The sequence below is a fragment of the Sciurus carolinensis genome, chromosome 6, assembly GCF_902686445.1.
Source record: "Sciurus carolinensis chromosome 6, mSciCar1.2, whole genome shotgun sequence".
Taxonomy (NCBI): Eukaryota; Metazoa; Chordata; class Mammalia; order Rodentia; family Sciuridae; genus Sciurus; species Sciurus carolinensis.
This window is the reverse complement of record NC_062218.1, coordinates 103,821,602-103,834,283: the sequence shown is the minus strand read 5'-3', so window position 1 is coordinate 103,834,283 and position 12,682 is coordinate 103,821,602. Positions and strand designations below refer to the sequence as shown.

The 12,682-nt window shown below is 40.0% G+C and overlaps 1 protein-coding gene across 2 annotated transcripts in view; it reads left to right on the top strand.

Annotated features, from left to right (window-relative positions):
* Prelid2 (PRELI domain containing 2) overlaps positions 1-12,682 on the top strand; it is a 73,307-nt gene that overhangs the window by 56,572 nt on the left and 4,053 nt on the right. For both annotated transcript variants that reach the window (XM_047554684.1, XM_047554683.1), the window contains one exon: positions 7,579-7,648. In XM_047554684.1, the coding sequence (XP_047410640.1) occupies positions 7,579-7,638 (60 nt within the window). In that variant the 3' untranslated portion in view covers positions 7,639-7,648. The remainder of the gene's footprint in view (positions 1-7,578; positions 7,649-12,682) is intronic.

The window sequence follows — 12,682 nt, the reverse complement described above, 5'->3', positions numbered from 1 at the left end:
ATTAAAAAAAAGAAGTCCACACAGTGCTTGGCACATGGCATATGCCAATACATTTTAACTATATTATTAGGTGTTATTCCAGTTTTATAGATGAGTAGGCATTAAATTTAAAAGAATTGGATAGCCTCAGATTAAAAGGTGCTTTATTGTGGTGAAAGACCTCTTCCTGGAGAGCTTAGAGTCATGTTTCTCTTACCTTTTGGAAAATTGGGTGCTTGTTCTTCTCTCTCTCTGTCCCTGCTCCTGTCCTCTCTTCCTTTCTTCCTTCTCAGATGCTCTCTACTGTGCTGCGTTCTAGTGGGGGTGCTAAGGGTTCAGCAGTGAACACTGGTCAGATCTCTCCTTCTCCCAGAGCTTACCTTCTAGTGTGGTGGCAGACAGTGTGAAATATTTTACAAGGCTGAGATTTTCTCACAGGTATGAATGCTGCTGTATAGAGAGCAGGACAGGCAGATGTGATCCCAGCTGCGTCTGGGCAGTCTGAGCCAGGTAATGAGGGGAGCAGGTGACCTCTGAGGAGGTGCTGGGCGTGTTGTATCTGAGTTCTGCAAGGAGCTAGCCAGTCACTAACTGGCCAGTTGAAGATCTGGAGCTGTTCCTCAGAACAGTGAATGAAAAAGAAGGAACTGAGCCTGTTTCCTGAATAGGAAGCAGGCCTGGGTGCTTGTAGTTGGTGGGGGGAGAATGGAGGGAACTGTGGTTGGAGAAGGGGCTGGAAGATCAGACAAAGCCTGATAGCCTTGCTGAGGAGTGTGGATTTTATTATAAGAGCAATGGAACACTGTCCAAGGGTCGAAACTAGGGAGTGACGTTTCTTACTCTTTTATTCATACTATTTAGTCAGCTTTTCCACTGCTGTGACTAAAAGACCTGACAGGAACAGTTTTAGGAGAGAAAGTTTATTTGGGGGCTCACAGTTTCAGAGGTGGCCAACTCCATTCCTCAGGGCTTGAGGTGACGCAGAACATCATGGCGGAAGTGTGCAGTGGAGGGAAGCAGCTCAAGACGTCACAACAGGAAGCAGAGAGAGACTAAGCTCAGCTCATCAAATATATACCCCAGTGACTCACCCGCAATGCCCAACTCCTTCAGCCACACCCTACCCACCTGTAGTTACCCCTCAGTTAATCCCTATGGCGAATAATTCATGGATTGGTTTAAGGCTCTCATATTCCAATCATTTTACCTTTACCCCTTGCACGATCTCACACATGAGCTTTTCGGGGACAACTCATATCTGAACCATAACCCATACCTTCATGATTCTGCATCCAGTAAACAAAAAGATTCTGAGAAAGAATCATTTTATTAAGAATTTATTCTTGAGAAAAAATTAGCACCAAAAGGGAAGTGAGGTTCTTGAAGTAAACTTGATACAGATCTTTCTGTCCAGGCTTTTATAATGCAAACTTCAACATCCAAAGCTACCCCACAGGTGTTTCTGTTGCTAATCCAGATTCCTCAGGACCCACAGAGTCCTGCCATTCTGTCTGCATCATTGCCTCCTTCCTTCTTTCTTTCAGGCTTTCATCCTTCATTCCTTCCTTGTTTTGGCCTTTCATCTCCCATGGGAGTCCTTGTTATTCTAACTCTTTCAACCACACCTCATGGGCGCTGAGTACCAGGCAGGTGGCACTGAAATTCCAGACTCATGAGCCTGGCATTCAGGAGTTGATTAGGTTTACAGTCCACTAACATGGAAGACCTACTGGTGTATCAAATTCTGCACTAGATAATAAGATGCAAATGAAGTGAATTCTGTCCCCTGACTCTGAGCACCTTACCATCTCATGTGGTAGACATGTAAACTGAAGACTGATTGGCTGGTTGATGGATTCATTCATTCTTTCAGTAGACATTTACTGCAGGCCTTCTCTGTCCCACAGCCCTTGTTCTTTTACAGGATACATCTTAAACAAGACAGAAAGTCTTCCAGCTTCATGAGGTTTATGTTATAGTGGGATTAGATGATTACTGAGGAGATTTAGCTCTTTATTTACTGAGTATTTAGCAGAAACAAGTGTTTTAGCACTGAATACTGTGATTATTAGGCATTATTTAACTAATTCTTAGGACAAGCCTGTGTTGCTAACCCTATTCAAAGATGAGGCAGTTGAAAATTACAAAATTTAAGATCTTGCTCAAGATCTTACAGCTAGCTTAGATGTGACCCTAAATCTCTCTAATAGAGTCATTGCACAATTATAGTGCCATTCGTGGTTAAATGCAGAGAGGTTTTATGTGCTATTGTGTCCTCCAGGGAAGAGTAGAGCTAAGGTGGGAAGAAAGTGCTTTGCGAGGGTGGAAGGGTGGGATGTGTAAATGTGTAATAGTCTTGTCACTTGCTACCTTCAGTCCATCTTCCCACCCTTCAGTGTGGCTTGACTGTGAGAGTGCACCCTGCAGTTTCCTCCCTCATGCCTTTTCTTTCTTTTTCTCCTCCTCCTCCTCCTCCCTTTTCTTTTTTTTTTTTTCTTTTTTTTTTTTTTTTGTACTGGGAATTGAATCCAGGGCTGCACTACAACTGAGCTATGCCCCCAGCCCTTTTTTATTTTTAGACAGAGTCTTGCTAAATTGTCCAAGCTGGTGTCAAACTTGCAATCCTCCTGCCTCAGCCTCCCAAGTCTCTGAGATTACGGGCAGAAACCATGGTGCCTGACCCTCATGCCTTTTCTTCAGCCTCCCTCTGCTTGGTCTTCTCCTCCTTCTCAGAATGTCACTCAAGACCACACTTTGTGTCTTATATCTCTCCTCTTCTGGTGGCTTCTGCAAGTCCTCCTTTCCTGCAAGTTTAGTGTCTGCTTACTTTCTTCTATGGCATTCTAAGTTGTAGTTGAAAGCACCCAGAATCTACTCCGGATGTGGGAACCCACACAAGAGATTTTATTAAGCGGACAGGCAGAGTGTCTGCCCGCAGGGTGAGAGAGAGAGAGAGAGAGAGAGAGAGAGAGAGAGAGAGAGAGAGAGCAAGCGAGTGCCAGAGAGCCAGAGAGAGAGACACACACACACACACACACACACACACACACACAAAGTATGGCAGTGGAACTATTCTTAAGTAGTGGAATTTCGTGGGCTAATAACAAGAGCCAGTGGCTGGTGAGGAGGTTGGTGGGCTAACAATCTGGATTGTAAAATGATGTGTGTGTTGGGGGGAGAAAATGATGGCAGCAAAATAACAGATCTGATGCCAATAGTAGTACTTCTCAGAGACTCTCTTGCCTTTCAGGTAGTTTTCATTCCTCCATTTCCTCACAAGAGATCAGTGAACCCTTGAGTTGAGGCTTCCTGTCCCATGTGCATCCCTGTGCTGCACAGTGGATGCTCAGACAATTTATAGTACTTGCTCCAAAGCCATGACCTGCAGGAAGGCATTATCTCCTGCCATTGTGTGAACAATTCTCTTTTCTTGAGAGCTCTGGATGGATGTGCCTTTTGAAAACTGCTGTAGAAGTTTGTAATTTTTGTAAGGTCTAATATAACTCTGCTTGGAGCTTCCTAGGTAAATCAGAGCTTCTTCAGGAAGCATCAGTTTGATAAAATAAATGTTCCTTCTGGATTTAGCCATCTTTGTTTCCAACTTATTCTTGTTCCTCTGAAACTTTTTTTTTTCTTCAGTAATAATCAGCTCTTTCTCAGAAGCAGAGTGGGAAAGATGTGAAATTTTCTGAATCCAAAAGGCAGCACAGAAGACTCCTTCAGGCAGCATAGCTCTGGTATTAGGGAAATGAGGCAAGCTAACTTGTTTGTACATTGACAAATGGAGAAAGATAGCCTTGAAAGAGAGAAAAAAAATATTCTCTGAGGGGAAAGAAATAATAAAATCAAGCTGGTTTATGGTTTGTCAGTCCAAAAAGCTTTTAAGCTGTATCTATAAAGGTGTTTCCACTTAATGTTTGTTCTGCATTTCAGGCATCATTGTGTGATAAGTGGTGTAAATTTAGCCTCTTTAAGCCTGATCTCCTGGGGCTAGAGATTTAAGTGTTGGAAAGAACTTTATTTGAAAGGACTCTATTGATTGGGCTTTGATTTGGTCCTTCCTTACCAAAGAGAGGTACTAAATAATGGTTGACTTCCCTGTTTTTTATTTTATTTTTTTTAAGGTTTACTATATAGGCCTCTCCTCTTGCCCCACATTCTCCTCCTTCTAACCATTCTCTTAAAAAGACTAAAGTGGTATTAGAGAGGGGAAGAGAGGGGAAAGAAAAATCAACTGTCACATTGGGAACATAATTGATTCAATAAATAACGTTCTTCAGTTCCCAGGGCAAACCTCAGAGTCCTCACTGATGTCAATTAGTGCTCAGCTCAATAAATGGTGGCGGTCTTCATTTAGACAGATGGGAGAGTTCATGGGTACCACCTCCCAAGGAAGGAGTGTGCTTTTCTTATTTTAAAGACATACTAGCTGGATTTGTGCACCTACTCTGCAAAAAGAAATTTGGAAAGGAATTTACATGACAGTTTTTAGTCTTCCTGAAAGAAGAGGGAGGACATTTAATTTATTGTCCAGGGGTTTGTTAAAACAGAAAACAAAACAAAATAAAAATGGGAATGACAGTTGCCTGAAATTCACTGGACTGTAAGCTCTATGAGAGTGGGGTCTGTCTTGTTCATTTGCCATTTAATCTCCAATGGGTACATAATAAATATGTTAATTGGATTGGTGAGGGTTTGAATTCATGAAAACAGAAATGAGCATGATCCAGGTTTTATGTTAAGAATTTGCCATACTTGTATAATTATGTCAAAATGGATTCTACTGTCATGTATAACTAAAAAGAACCAATAAAAAAAGAAAAGAATTTGGCCATCAGTGGATGAATGGATAAAGAAAATGTGGCATATATACACAATGGAGTTTTATTCAGTTATTAAAAAAATGAAATTATGTCATTTGCAGGAAAATGAATGTTAAGTGAAATAAACCAAACTTAGGTCAAGGTTGCATGTTTTCTCTCAAATGTGGAAGCTATAGAGGAAAAAGGAAAATAAGGGTGGGGAATATGTCTCATGAAAATCAAAGATCAATAGAGGAAAGGGACTGGGGGAGGGAGAAGGAGAGGGAAAGGAGAAATAGTGAGGAGTGAAGTTGTCCAAATTATATTGTTATATTTTGTGCATGTACAAATATATAACAATAAATCCCACCATTATGTACAAATATGACACACCAATAAAATATGGAAAAAATAAAAGATACTAATAAAGGAGGAAAGAAAGAAAAACAGATAACATTTAAAAAAAGAATTAAGTTAACTTTTGTTCTGCTGGTTGTTTCATCCCCTACCTCTGCTTCTTTCCTCCAGTTATTTAAAGGAGAGAACTCTAGGAGTACAGTGTATATTGCATCTTCAGAAATGATTAAGGAGATCCTATTTCATCAGTTCCCAGACTGGCAGAGTTGGAAGGGATCTCAGAGGTAGTATAAAGCTGCTACTTACAAATTCTACTAAATGAACTTGGGTTTCAGAATCACATGAAGCATGTTATAAATGCACGGCCTCAACCCTGGGATTTCTGATAGAGTGGTGACTTCATCATTACTGATGGGGAGTCTGTTTGGGAGTTTAGTTGCTTTTGTGGATTGCTCTAGGAATTCTGGTGTGCAGTGGGTGTAGAAGGCACTAATCTAATTTGCCTTGCAGACTCCTGACCTCTGTAGTCTGAGGCATTCTTAGGTAAAGTGATCAGCATAAGGTACCTGGCAGAATGGCTGGTGAAGCAGTGACTGGGACCCAAGTCTCCTTGCTTGGGACACAGGCCTTGGGCTGTGCAGTTTGCTGCTGTGGTTTAGCCGATGCTCCATGGTACTGGCCTATCTCAAGATCCTTTAATCCTTCTTCCTTCTAAGACAGTGCTAGTGTTTGGGGTGATGGCCCTAGTATTATCTGAAGGACCTTCTGGATTAGAACTCATTCATTCTACTTTGGTGTTAATGTATTTTATTGTTTATTTCTCTAGTGATGCCTTTCATTACCTTCATCTCCATCCTTTGGCTCAGAAGGAGTAGAAAGTCCTTGCCTTTGTCCTGTAAGCCACTCAGTGTTTCCCAGCCCTGCTTGATCATAAGAGAATCACATGAGTGCTTGTTTTGGGTGTAGGGATCTGGCGCCTGCTTGAGTCCTGCTACAGCAGAATCTTCCTGGGAGGGATTGGGGAACTGTATTATATTATTATTATTATTATTATTTTGGTGCTGGGGATTGAAACCAGGGACACTCTACCACTGAGCTACATCCCTAATCCTTTTTAATTTTTATTTTATTTTGAGACAGGACCTTGTTAAGTTACTGAGGCTGGCCTCAAACTTATGATCCTCCTGCTTCAGCCTCCTGAATCACTAGGATTATAGTGTGTACAATCATGCCCAGAAAGGAACTGTATTTTAAATTCCCTTCATAATGTTCATTCACTCTAAAGCTTTTCCAGTTTGTCTCTGAGAAGAGTGGGTCCCTAGATGCAGCTTTGAGGCCTTAAGACACTTCTTCAAATTTACATATCATTCTCTCTTGCCAAAGAACTCGTCCTTGAAGGAGGGAAAGATATATGGTGTCTTCTTTCTTCCAAGGTGGAATTCTACTGCACAGGGCAGGGGTGTGGGAGGCTGGGTGGACAGTTGTGGACTGAGCGGTACAGGAAGGTTAAAGGGTGCTGCTGGAACTGGAGCAGAGGGCCTGTGTGCGTTCCCTGGCCTCGTCACGTGAAGGCTGTGTAACTTTGGGCAAATTACTTAAAACTCTTTGAGTTTGTTTCCTCACTAGTGAAATGTGGGTAAGAATACAACTTGCTTGGGGCTTTTGTGTGTATCAAGGAAGGGGTTAGATTGGGCTCTGGGGACAGGTTCAGAGATGGAGGCTAGCATGCAGAGTGGATTGGAGACAACTTATAGGAGCGGCTTTGTGACAGAATGAGGGAAGCAGGATTAGGAGAAGGTGACGTTGACCAGGATGCTCTTGCAATGAAGGTCCCAGCTCATGCTGTGGGGTGCAACAGGGGTAGGGTGCCCTTCAATATTGTCCTGAATTTGTACCCCTGTGTCCACCAGCCATTGGATGAGGCTGTCCCTGGAGGCGGACCTGGCCTCAGCTGAGGCGGCTCCCTTTGGTTGAGGAGCACTGTGTGTGCACAGCAGCTTACGGTCCTGGTCAATGGAGGAAGGAGTGCTTGTGTCCTGGGGAGCGCACAGGACGTCCTGGCAGTGAAGCCAGCCTACTTGTCACTGACAGCAAATATTAACTCACTGCTGTTCCAGCTCTGGCAATGCTGCTTAGTAGCTGGGCACTTTCAAAAAGTTGTCTAACTTCTCTTGGGCTGTTTTCTTATGTTAAACGTGGAGATCCCAAACTCAGCTTTGCCTATCTCCCCGAGAGGGTTTGAGCACATGTGGAGATAGTGTATATGAAATTTGTGAGTAAAATATTATGAAAATGCACTGGATGACTCTGAGCTTACTTTTTTTTTGAAATGAATATCTGACTGTGACCTGGATTCCTTGAAGGGACAAGAAAGTGATAAATATAAAAGTGCTTGCCTATGAAATATGGCATTTTGATTTTTCTTTCTCTTTCTTTATAGGGAATTAGAATCATGGAGATGCTGCTAAAAGAACAGTGTGGTGCCCCCTTAGCTGAATAAAGAATCATCAGTGAGTACCAAAAGCAAAATCAGAATCATCTCCTTAAGCCCCGTGTTCATGTTTATGAGCCTGGCATTATGAATCAGCCTCCCTGGGCTACTCATACTGTATATTTCCCAGCTATGTCTACAGAATGCTATTCCACAGGTGTTTTGTTATCTGTTCAGTACCTTTATTTACTTGGTTCTTTGATTTTCAAAGCGGTTTTGTACTACGTGCTGGGTCACAACTGCATTCAAATTGTTAAAACTGCTTAGTACAATCTACCCTGATTGAGACCCTCAAGGTGGCATAGATTTGTAAAGAATGCAGCTCAGGATTAACTGAAGCTTAATTTTATTGTTCAGAGAACAACAAAAGGAGAGGTTTAAAGCTGTAATTGGAGCAGGAAGGGAAAATGTTGATTGGCCAGTGAAACAAATGTTACCTTATTAGTCATACAGGTTGAGCATTCCTAATCTGGAAACCCAAAATAAGAAATTCTTCAAATTCTGAAACTTTTTGAGTGCTGACATAGTGTCATAAGTGGAAAATTTCATACCTGACCTTATGTGATGAATGACAGTCAAAATGCAGGTGCACTAAAAATATTTCCTAAACTTACCCTTAGGCTATGAGTTTGAGGAGTACATGAAACATAAATGAATTTCATGTTTGGGTCCCATTTCCAGGATATTTTATTATGTATATGTGAATATTCCCAAATCTGAAATGACCCAAATCCAACACATTTCTGGTTCCAAGCATTTTGGAACAGGGATCCTCAACCCACTGATTGAAGGTGTCTGCCTGAAATGCTGTTCTGAAGGATTCTGAAGCTTGAGAATAGTGCTAAGGCTATGGGTAAGAGTGCCTTGAGTGATTGGTAAAGCCCTACCTCCGTCACAGGCAGGAAGCCAGACAGCTCTTGTGCTGGAGCATGTCACTTCTAGTGTAGGGCAAATGGTGAAGGGTTAACAGATACCGGGATTCACAGAACTATTCATCTTCCTTCCCCTGGTAATTTCTATTGTCTACATCAAGGAGAATGTTCTTTATAGTGGAAAGGATGGGACAAAGCTGTTTAATATAGAATAAAACCCAGAATAAATGATTAACATCTTGCCGAATTTATAGGTAGGTTTTGAACATTTGAGAGAAGGTAAACCTTCAAGGAAAGCAAACAGTGCTTTGGATATTTCAGAATTACCTAATGTTGGCTTAAAAACACAGTACATGGTTTTGTATAAGCAACCCAGTGTTCTAATTGTAATGCACAATGAACTCAGAGAGCAATTTATGAAAGAATAAGCAAAAGGAACCCTTGTATACAAATGCCTTGGTATTCAAAGCATGCTGGCTAGGCCTGTGAATGAACATCAGTTGGAGAACTGTAAAGTGTTTCTGTTTGTTGCAAGTTGGACTCCATTCTGATTAAGCTTCCATATACTTGACACATATTAATAGATTTCATTATTACTGGAAAGGCTAAACAAGATCATTTTACATAGCACACACAGCAGGTTCTCATAAAATGTCAGAATTGAATCTAAATGTTTTACATCCTTAAGATGTTGTAGAGAAGAATGTAGCCATGTCCACCCTGAGGCTCACTGAGTCTCCTTGTCCTTGGGCACTTATCTTACCCTGGCTGGTGGGATCTAAAGTCAGGTTCTGATTCCATAAGGGCATGAGGGACCTCCAATTATATAGGCAAGGTATATACTTGTCAGTTTTCAAATCAAATAAGTGTTGTTAAAACTTTAGTAGATGTGGCTGCGTTACTGTAGTATGCTAATTTTAAGTCCTTTGGGTATAAACTGAGGAGTGGGATAACTGGGTCAAAAGGTGAGTCCATTCCATTTTTCTGAGAATTTTCCACACTACTGCTTTCCAGAGTGGCTGCACCAATTTGCAACTCTACCAGCAATGTAAAAGTGTGCCTTTTCCCCCACATCCACGCCAATATGTATTATTGTTTGTGTTCTTGGTAATAGTCATTCTAATTGGAGTAATGGGGAGTGAGAGAAGAATGGAGGAACTTTAGATTATGTAGAAGGAAATGAGAGGGGAGGTATGAAAAATGGTGGAATGAGACAGACATCATTACCCTATGTACATGTATGATTACACGAATGGTATGAATCTACATCGTGTACAACCATAAAAACGAAATGATGTACTCCATTTGTGTACAATGAATCAAAGTGCAGTCTGTAAAAAATTAAAAAAAAATAAAAAAATAAAAAAATAAAATAAAAGTTCAGCAGACATCAGAATCATCTGGAGGATTTGGTAAGCATAGAATGGTAATTCAGTAAGTTGGGTGGTCTCCTGAGCATTTGTATTTCTAGAACACGTTACAGGTAATGATGCTGCTGGACCCAGGACTACACTTTGAGAATGACTGCCTTAGTGAGTTCCCATTTTTGGATGGAGACAGGTTCAGTGCTCGGGCACTGAGGAGGCTTAGAGCTGGAATTTTGGAATTGGTGCCATGTATTTGGCCAACTCTAAATTAATTGAAAGAATGGTTTTCTTTGTATGCTTTTTCCTTAATTTTAGCATCTCAGTCTTGTTTGCCTTTTTTGGTTGTTTGAATGTTGATAAGCTCCAGAGTGAAGTAGACACAATTGAAGAGAGAGCTGAGACTCAGGTCAACTTGTGCTTTGAGCAGCTTGGATTTAAAGTGTTGTTAGTAAAGATGAGTAATTTAAATAAGTTAATAGTATTACCTACTGATTATCTGTTTTGGTTTTTTTTTTTTTTTTTTGGTGTTCACTGTGATTGAGGCCTAAGCCATGAACTCAGGGCTCTGCATTGTTTGCAAAACAAAAACAAAAACAATTTATTCTCTTTTCTTTTAAGTGAAGTGATTGATGTCCGAATACAGCCAGGAGTTTAGTATAGGATAGTTGCATTTGTTGCAGTCAGTACAATAGAATTCTTGAAGGATTTGCATAATTCAAACTCAAAATTCATAACCGGTTTTCTCAGGAGAGAATATGTAAAGTGAGCATACACACATTTACTCTCACCAATAAATCTACAATTACTGTAAACTAAAGGCTATTGTAAGGCTTTAAGTTTTTCTCAAAATCAGCTTCAATGCTGTATTACAACTATATACAATTAAATTGACTAATTTTAAGAGTACGATTTGTTGAATTTTGAAAAACACAGTTGTATAAACATTGACACAAATATGGTACAGAAAATTTTGATGCTTCGATGTTACCAGCTTATCAGCCACCCCCACCCCATTTTCTTGACTATTTTTGCAAAGCTTTTCAATTTTGAAATGTTTCTGTTTTAATGGAACTTTTCATTTTCTTAAAAATAACTTTGTGGAAAATGTGGGGATGGTTTTAGGTGTGGGGAGGGATTACTTGTTTTTGAATAGCATAATGCTTCAAAATTAAAAGAAAGGGGACTCCATGCTTAGACAGTGGGGATGAGAATATGATAGTCCATAAGGTAAATCCAGCCTGCTGTCTGCTTTATAAATAAAGTTTTATTAGAACACAGCTATGTACCTGGGTTCAGCAGAGTTGAGTACTTGTGATAGTAGAGACTTTATAGTCTGCAAAGCCTAAAATATTTCTTATCTGACATTTTAAGGAAAGGTTTATTGCTTCCTGAGTTAGAATCTCAAATTAATCCAAATTAATGTAAAGAAGTGTTGTGATTGTCTTTATTTTATTTTTTTTGTGATACTGGGAATCAAACCCAGGACCTTGTGCATGCCACATAAGCACTCTGTCACTGAGTTACATTCACAACCCTGGCCTTTTTATTTTTCATTTCATTTCATTTATTTATTTATTTTTTTATTGGTGTTGACCTTTTAAAATATAGTATTTAGCCAGACACAGTGAAGAATGAAGAATCTCAAAATCATCCAAGCACAGTGGTGCACACCCATAATCTCAGCAGCTCCGGAGGCTAAGGCAGGAGAGTTCAAAGCCAACCTCAGCAACTTAGCAAGACCCTGTCTCAAAATAAAAAAAAATAAAAAAGAACTGGGGATGTGGCTCAGTGGTTAAGTGCTCCCTGGTACCAAAAAAAAAAAAAAAGAAACAAAAAAATGGTGTTTGATTATATCTTACCTCTGTTCCAAAGTTTGTAGTTTGGCAGTTTATGTTCCCTGCATTGAGTCTAGGATTATCACTTTTGTGATTTGGATAATGCTATTTTAAGGATACATAAAAAATATTAAAATGATAACAACAGTGAAGCTAAAATGCCAGCAACAGTGGTCACTAAAATTGCTCATAAAGCTTCAACAGACACACAATGGAGTAGAAGGACAGGCGTATTGTTAGCATATAAAGTGGTGCTATGTTGTGACAGTAGGAGAGGTGCTGTTTACAACCTACACAGTATTACAGACTGTGGATTTTGCAGTTCTCAGTTTTTAAAAGGTATTTGGTTGGATTTATAAAAGTGTACATAAGGAAAGTTATTTAATAGTTTGTATCATGCCACATTTCACATTTGCATAACTTAAATGCAGATAGAATGTGACTATATTTTATATGGTTCCTAGAATTAAAGATAACTTTCTCAAATTCTCTGTCCTGTATGTCCAAACATATGTTTGAAAATTAGAAAACTTAGGTGATTTTGTCATGAGCCAAAATGGAGACACATAAATCTCAGTAGCCAGTCTGCTTGTGGCATTGCTGCTGACACATCATTTGATAGATTTTTGATTTCCTGTCATTTTTGAATAAAACAAATAGCCCTGACATCTGTTTGTTCTTGCCGCTGGCAGTTGGGAGACAGGGCTTGGTGAGGTTTGATAACATAGCAGCGTTCTATCATACTCTGATGATTAAGACCTCAATTTTAGCTATATCTTAAACTCCTCTCTGAACCAACTCCTCTAGGTAGTTGGACTTAATAAAATGAGGCGCTTGCTTAGTTCGAAGATCATTAGGAGTTAGGAATGTGATTTCTTCAAGAATTATCCATCGTGATAGAATTCAACTCTGAGGAGTTGCTTCAGGAAAGAGGGCAAATAAGTATCGTTCGGTGAGACATGTATATTAGTGATAAAGC